The sequence below is a fragment of the Mastacembelus armatus genome, chromosome 19 (genome assembly GCF_900324485.2).
Source record: "Mastacembelus armatus chromosome 19, fMasArm1.2, whole genome shotgun sequence".
NCBI lineage: Eukaryota > Metazoa > Chordata > Actinopteri > Synbranchiformes > Mastacembelidae > Mastacembelus > Mastacembelus armatus.
The window spans coordinates 19203084-19211443 of NC_046651.1; the positions used below are offsets into that span (position 1 = coordinate 19203084).

The 8360-nt window shown below is 37.4% G+C and overlaps 1 protein-coding gene across 1 annotated transcript; it reads right to left on the reverse strand.

The window, feature by feature from the left end:
- Positions 1 to 44: 44 nt before the first annotated feature.
- Positions 45 to 5811, reverse strand: LOC113135771 (neoverrucotoxin subunit alpha-like). The gene is made up of 4 exons (XM_026316030.2): positions 5728 to 5811; positions 4088 to 4186; positions 1770 to 3248; positions 45 to 1631 (listed from the first exon to the last, which is right to left on the reverse strand). The coding sequence occupies exons 2-4, from the start codon at positions 4179 to 4181 to the stop codon at positions 1081 to 1083; spliced, it is 2124 nt and encodes a 707-aa protein (XP_026171815.1). The 5' UTR covers positions 4182 to 4186; positions 5728 to 5811; the 3' UTR covers positions 45 to 1080.
- Positions 5812 to 8360: the final 2549 nt, after the last annotated feature.

The following is an 8360-nucleotide window of genomic DNA, read 5'->3' on the forward strand; positions in this document are numbered from 1 at the left end:
TATGTTAAATGTTCATAATCACACACATCAAACTTTAAAGAATAATATTTGTATTTGTTTATTTGCACAAACAAAGACATTGATTATACAATGAAATTTAAAAGAGATGAGGATGAAGGTGAAAGAAGAATCTTGTCGGGGCTTTTCATATCATCTCACCACAAATGACTTAAAAATACACAACCACAAAATAAAATCTCAAATAAAAAATAAGCAAAACAAAACAGATGTCAAAGATTATTTTTGCCATTACACATATTATGTTAGTTTAATTAGATTGTTTAATATTTGGTTGCTCTAGTTATTTAACGTGTATGATAATGTGTGTATTACAGAATTTAACTGAAAAAGGCCTTTAGAAGTTAGAGATAGATAATGTGAATGATACAGACGTTTATAGATAAAAATACATGTAAATGTTAATGTCAAGTCCTAAAACTAATGAGAAGGAAAAACTAAACTGTAATAGAAGCTTAAACATTTTTGCTGAGCTGATCTGCTTATTTTACAGGTTGACAAAGGATTTGGTTACATGATTAAGTTTATTTGACCCTTCCAACTACATTTGGCATCTAATGCCCCAGAAATCTCAGCTCCATCCATTACACTAACATATTGTTTTCCTTTTGTCATATAACACATACAGAGACTGCGTTCTAAGCAAAATACTGTGGTTCACCGTGTCAAAAGGTTTAGACAGAACCATGAATACACTGAAAACTCCTGAATTTCCTCCTTAACAAAGTTTATCTTCCCTGTTGTTGAGAACAGAGTGAGTCTTATCCACCATTCCTTTGAAATCCATCCTGACGTTCATTAGAGACTTTGCTAAGGCATTTTATTATATACTAGTCTTCCAAGGAAAAACATGGTCAAGTTGAGATTGAATGATTATTATTACTAATAATTAGTAATGATAATTACTAAAGGACCCCCTGATTACCAGATTTAATTTTGAGATCTGTAGAAACGATTCCTCTCGATACTGATTTGCTGATATTGATCAGTTTTGTAACCAGTGAAAAGCTAAATTCACCATGACCAGTTGCTGAGACATGAGTGAATCATGTGGCTTTAGGTTTACAGGGGCAGGAACACATAGTTTTTATCACACCAAATCATGAAGCATGGGCAAACAGGCTCAGTGAACGTGGTGGAGAAGGTGTGAAGGTGGGTCAGTGTGTTTGCTGACACTTTGTAGTAGGACAGGGTGCCTGCAGGCCAGTCCAGGTACACTCCCACCTGGCAGAAGCCACTAGAGGGGACAGGCTGATATGTGGCCTTCTTATCATGCTCTGCATACAGAGTAGGGTTTGGTGGATTCCACCTGTGGCCCAAACACCAGGACATGACATTATAGCCCAGCCTGCACCCGTCACCGTAGCCTTTCCGCCACATTCCTCTGTAGCTCACACCCACAGCAACATCTTCACTCTCACCACTGCTCCACTCCACCTCCCAGTAATGGCGCCCAGTGAGCTCCTCTTTGCACATGACCTGATGAAAAACATCAAATCTGTCAGGATGGTCAGGATATGACTGACTCACACCATGTGTCGCCTTCTTGTTCCCCTCAGACAGAATGAGGTTGTTCTGTGCTGAGTTTGGATCCAGGGTGAGATCACAGGCGTCTGTTGGAGACAATGAGACCTGGTCAGAACCAAATCTAAATCATTTTGCAGCTTGGATCACACGTTAGGAAAAGTAGGTTCATGTTTACAATGATGGTGGAAAAAAGGAAAGTTCTCAAATCATAATAAAATACTTACAGCACATTAAATCTCTCCTGTCTGTTATATTCATTACATCAGGGACCTCAGGCTTTGAGAAATCATCGGTAACGAGGGAGGAGTCGTTGTAGTGGTAGATGCTCCCTCCTTTGTGCTTCTCATTTGTAATGGCTGCAACAAGGAAACAGATTCTGCTGTTGCTCTTCTGACCTTTGACAAACTCACTGAAAACTTTGGCCTTTTCTCTCATCTTGGTCGTCACTTCATCTGAGAAGCACCACTGGTCCTGTTTGGGTATTTTGACCCCTCCAGGACTCTGTGGTTCTAAGTGATCCACATAGTCGGCCAGTTTCTGATGGAAGGGGTCAGCAGTTTCCAGGGAGGTGAAGACAAAGGAGAAAACTTCCTCTACACCTGGATCAAGAATCTTTTTGTCCAGTTCAGACTGATTTGGGACGATCTTCACTCCCTCCATCATCTGTACACAAGAGCTGATGATGTTGATCTCTCTCTCTACAGAATCCATCCAGCTGCTGAGGTTTTCCTGACTGAAAGGTGACCTCTTTCTGTCTTTAAAGACTTTTCTTAGTGAGCTCTCATCTTCATCACCTGCTCTGATCGAGGGAAGTTTCTTTGCTATCTCCTCTTGGACTGCTGCTGCGTAGTCCTTACACAGGTTTTGGAACCTCTTGACCTTTTTCTGAATCTGTGGGAAACTGTTGACGACTGCGTCCTCCAGACAATCATTGCATCTTATTTCCAACTCCTTAACATCTTCCAGAACATCTCCAGCCTTCCTCACAAGTCCAATGCTGATCACACTCATTACCTTGGCAGCATCTGGAGCCACAGTCTTCAGTGGCAGCATCCAGACCTTCAATGGAACACTACGCTCACCTGATTTTCCCAGGAGCTTTGGGAGTTGCTGGTAGGTCTTCACTGCATCTACGAATGTTGTGGGGTTGCTGTCCAGAATGAAATCTCCATAGAATTTGCAGGAAAATTTATCAATCAGAGCTTTTTCTTCATCAGTCAGCTTCACGTTGGCTTCACCCTCAATGCTAAATGAGGGGATCTTCTTTATCACAGCTTCCATGTTGCCCTGGACATCCTGAATGCTGCTGGTGTCCAACTTCTCACTGTCAAACACAAAGAAAGCATTTGCTCCATACAGGATTCCGGTGACCACATGTGTGGCTAAGCCCTTAACATGATTTATTTGATCGGTGTTTCTGGCTACATCAAGAATCTTTGACAGCTTTTTGAAGGAGGTGGTGGCCTTGTACTGAAACGTCACCCTGCTCTGATTGTGGGATTTCCTCTTATCATTCAGATACTTGGCAGATCCTCCAACTTCAATCAGTCCACCATAAAAACTGAGTTTCAGGGAAGCACCAACATCCAGCAGGAAGGACTTTTCTTCCATGGAGTCAGACGTAAAGACTTTAAACTCACTGCCATGATGATCACACTCCTTTGTGTACTTCTGTACAGTTTCCTCATCCCACGGCATGATGCCTTTAAAACATCACAGGCACAGTTTGGTTAAAAAGAAAAACTATTTCTCAAGAACATCGGAGAAATCACCAATAGTGCAAATAAATATGTAACAAAAGTTGTGAGAGAAGGAACAACAATAACTTTCAAAGCTCTTTCCCTTGTGGATTAATAGATTCAGTCTAAGTCTAACTGCAGAGGAAGGTTGGTGGTGGTGGTGAGGGGAAGGTTTTCTGCAATTAACATTTGATTTTGGCACAAAACTGCTCATCCATAGTACAAGAATGATAGTGAGGTATGTTTTCAGTGGGACATGGCAATATATAAAAAAATATAGTTACTACAGTAACATAGCAAAGGTTTTTCTATGGTTTCAGTTAATTTTCTGTAAAATCTCTTCACCATAATACTGTAAAAGGTTTATTTTATGAGATGACAGATTATTTTAAAATCTGAATATTTAATATTTTTATGTTAATTAGTTTTAAAAGGGTGCAAACCCATTTTTACTTTTGCGACAATAATCAAAATAGAAAAAAAAATTAGCAAATATAAGGAAACTAGGAATGCAAATGAAAAATACATTTCATGTAATTAGTCTTTTAATTATTTTTTCTCTTTTAAACTGGCCTGCATTGTATTTTATAGTAGACCCAACAATGTGTGCACTTTTATAATTTACGTGTTTAAAGTGAAGAAAAAGAATCACATTAATGTGAGCATTTTATTGTATTTGTGCTGAATAATTAAATTAAATTAGTAGAGTCTTTATTCTGGTTAATTATCAATTTATTCAACTTCCTCAAAAAGATCTGTGATACCTGGACTGAACTGCAATGTAACAGCTAGTCACATCTTACCTGGAATGATTTCATCTCTTCTTGCATCATAGAGCATCCCCAGGGTAAAAGGACGACCCAGAGCTGCCACCACTTCTATATTATCTGAAGTCATGTCTCCTAGATGAATGAAAACATCCAAACTAGCAGATTCAATAGATACCAAACAGGATTATGTATATGCAGCATCGAGGAGCACGAGAGATGGGGAATTAAAGCGATGAGGTGCTCATTCTTTACACCTTAAGGATATTGTAAAAAAGTCCCGTTGCAAGCAGCGACTATATTACCCATGATGCACTTGAATAGTTGTACTTCTGAGAAACACGCAAGTTTGTAAGCTTCCGTGAAGAGAAGCCACAGAATTAGTCCTGTTCTGAATATGAAGTTGCATCCTAGTTCCTGTGTGCTGTGAGTGTCGTGTGCGTTAACTCTCATGAGTAATAGGGAGTTATATTAACCCTTTGACGCAGCTTCAAAAAAGTTACGTTAATGTCCCACAAAAATGTGTGCGGAAAAATCAAACTATAAAAATTATATAAATTATTATTATCAAACTTCCCACAGTCCAAAAACATGTATGTCAGGTTGATTGGTGACTCTAAATTGCCCATAGGAGTGAGTGTGAGTGTGTGAGGTTGTTTGTCTCTATGTGGCCCTGTGATGGACTGGGGACCTGTCCAGGGTGGACCCCTGCCTTTCACCCAAAGAGAGCTGGGATAGGCTCCAGCTGATCCCCGTGACCCTGGCTTTCAGGAAAAAGCGGGTATAGAAGATGGATGGATGGATGGATTATTATCAAACTTTTTTTTTTGGTAGACCAGCATCTGCCCTAATCATACATATCAAATATGCATGGTTCTTTTTTTATTTTAACCCTTAAATTGCCATGTTTTTGTCATCATGCACCCTCATTTTATGACCAAAAAAAGCATAATAAATTATGTATTTTCAGTATACTTCATGCAAACTGGATTATTTATGGATAGATACCAAATAGTCATTTGTGCTGTAACAAACAGCCACACCTTTTGCCCATGTAACATCTATTTTATATTTATTATTTATTTGTTATTTATTATATTATTTATTATAACAAAACATGAACAAAAACAAGATATATAATCATATGCATGCTTTATGCTTTTTATAAGTGCAGGGTCAAAAATAGTGATTAAAATGGTTTTCAATGTGCACATTTTTGTGCGAAGGATACTCAATGTTACTATTTTGGTTTACAGCGTTATAAATAGGCGAAAATTTACGAACCCATGAAAAAAAAAAAAAAAAACTTAAAAATGCATAATCTGGCATTGATTACTCACAATATGCATGAAAAAATGAAAAAAAAAAGAGCTGGAAATTAAAATCAAAATACACAAAAATGTATCAAAGGGTTAATATAATAAAAATGAGAGGGATTTCAGTTCCCCTGCTACAAACAAAAAAATACTGTCTTATATTCGGAACAATACGGGTACATGCAAAAAGCTTTTAGACATTGTCAGTCTTCAGGTAAGAAAAAAGACTTGCACACACAAGCAAGCAAATGACAGTATGGTGTAATTAATGTTTGCCCTATACATATAACTGCTGTACTGCTGTTTGCTGGATAGAGTTTCCACACATTCAAAAGAAAAGTCAACTTAACGACACTTATCTCTCAATCGATAGATGTATGTAGTCCGTCTAATCAATTCACCGTCTGTGAGTGAAATCTCTCAGCATGTGGTATCAAACTTTCTGGTAGAGGAAAAGCTTTGCTCTGCTCCAAAGCTTCACTGGTCACAACTATACTGACACTTAGTTTAGCATGCAATAGTTGGAAATGGCAAACTCAACTGAAAATCAACCAATAGATCAGCTTATGTCCATATGGGGTGATAGAATTGACCAATTACAAATCACCTGAGTTCTGGGTGCTGCCTGCCAGGCTATTTCCTGTCCCTGGTCAAAAGCACAGGATGTGGTTATCAGAGCATACATAGAGGGCCTTAGCAGGTGGTCTGGGCTGCTCCACAAGATGCTACATGATTTTTCTCTACTGTTGGTGAAACATGACAAAAACTTTCCATTCTCCAACCTCGGACACATCCTCTCTAAAGACCATATGTAATACTTATTGAGACTTGATTGAAATACCCTTTTTGTATATTTTCCTATTCTTTCTAGATCTTACATTGTTATTTGTACTTATTACTGTTTGTAACTTCTAGCTTGATTCTTTCTGCTCCTTACTTTTGACTTTATTAAGTTTGTGCACATCATTTTTGCATTTCTGAAACTGTTTAATACCATGGTGCTGAATGCCATAAGGACAAGCATAAGGATGCATGCATAAGGACTGGAAACAGATTGTTAAGTGATGATATGATGGTATAATTCTTACAAAAAGAAATAACATTGACTATGTTCTGGAAAGAAGCAGAGGGCAGAGCAAAATATATAAAGAGAAACTTATGCCTTTCCCATAATTTCTAATTCTCTGGCAGATGTCTTCATGAACCACTTTATGAACAGTTTGCTACTGACAGGAGTAAGAACCTATATCCTTATGGTGCTTTAGTTTGTTTTAGTCAGTTGATATTTGTAGAAACTTTGTTTTGTTGCAACTTTATGTTTGCTGATGGGTAATGTGAGGGGTCAAAGATAAAAGATTGAATTATTGTAATCACTGGTGTAAAGACCATATATGGGAAGTGAAATATTACTGAGCATATACTGGTGTAGAGACCATATATAGGAGGTGAAATATTATTGAGCATACGCTGATGTAAAGGCCATATATGGGAACGAGCTGAGCAGCAAGAGTTACATTTGAGAAGGGCGTAATCAGATTATATAACCATTGTGTGTTTCCTTGTTTTCAGTTCTGTGGCTACATGCATTAGAAATAGTGTCACAGAACTCCAGATATATCTGACTGTATTTGCTCATGTAATCTGTTTTGATGTGGAAACAATAAAAGTATAGAATCTTCAATAGGCTACTGACTGATCTCTTCAAATAAACCAACTCGGGGGGCACAGGTGTAGTTCATGTCCCAACAGTAACATTTAAGATGAAGTGATTTTTTTTTTTACTCTTGGACATTGATAGGCTCAGTTCAGTTTGAGTCTATAGAGCAGGTCCCTTCTCTGATGCAGAGACTGGGTCTGACACTTGTGTTCTCAGGGTCATGCCTGAAGAGGTAAAGATTCTCCAGCTTTGGCTCTCTAAGTGCACCCAATGACCCAATGTGGTGGTGGAATGGACTAAAAAGGCAACTAAGTTAAATATTTTATATATATATATATATATATATATATATATATATATATAGAGAGAGAGAGAGAGAGAGAGAGAGAGAGAGAGAGAGAGAGAGAGAGAGAGAGAGAGAGAGAGAGAACATATTTGACTATTTCAACAGTCTTACCAACAGTTTGACAGCATTGATTTTGAGTATTGATTTTTTTTTGGGTTCAAAATGTTATTTGGTGACAGAAGCAGGAAACTGTCTGTTAGCCGCAGGCTAACCGTTAGCTAACTTCGGCTAATGTTACCATAAACCGTATGTCGGATGTAAAATAAAGGTAAATAATCCCAAAAGTCACTGGAGTCAGCAGGTATTTATAGGTGATTTATCGATGATGTTTGCCAGTTTGAACCTTACATTTAATATAAAAACACTTTTTTTGTGGGAATCTGACAGAAACTACAATTCAGCGGATATCGCCATCTTTTACGACACACACACCCACTCTCCTCCATACACAATGTTTGGCCTACCTTTTTCCACGAATTATATTTGTGTCTCTTCATGTGTTATAAAGATTTTCATACTTCATACCTCTTACAGGATGTGTTATAAAGATTTTCATATTTCATACCTCTTACAGGGTGTGTTATAAAGATTTTCATATTTCATACCTCTTACAGGATGTGTTATAAAGATTTTCATATTTCATACCTCTTACAGGGTGTGTTATAAAGATTTTCATATTTCATACCTCTTACAGGATGTGTTATAAAGATTTTCATATTTCATACCTCTTACAGGATGTGTTATAAAGATTTTCATATTTCATACCTCTTACAGGATGTGTTATAAAGATTTTCATACTTCATATCTCTTACAGGGTGTGTTATAAAGATTTTCATACTTCATATCTCTTACGGGATGTGTTATAAAGATTTTCATACTTCATATCTCTTACGGGATGTGTTATAAAGATTTTCATATTTCATACCTCTTACAGGATGTGTTATAAAGATTTTCATACTTCATACCTCTTACAGGGTGTGTTATAAAGAT

What these genes read in the sequence shown, in the direction of transcription:
- LOC113135771 (XM_026316030.2), bottom strand. Translation starts at nt 4,181, where the DNA reads ATGACTTCAGATAATATAGAAGTGGTGGCAGCTCTGGGTCGTCCTTTT. An exon ending in AAGAGATGAAATCATTCCAG is followed by an intron (nt 3,249 to 4,087) that starts GTAAGATGTGAC and finishes GATGTTTTAAAG; the next exon opens with GCATCATGCCGTGGGATGAG. An exon ending in CAGGAGAGATTTAATGTGCT is followed by an intron (nt 1,632 to 1,769) that starts GTAAGTATTTTA and finishes TGTCTCCAACAG; the next exon opens with ACGCCTGTGATCTCACCCTG.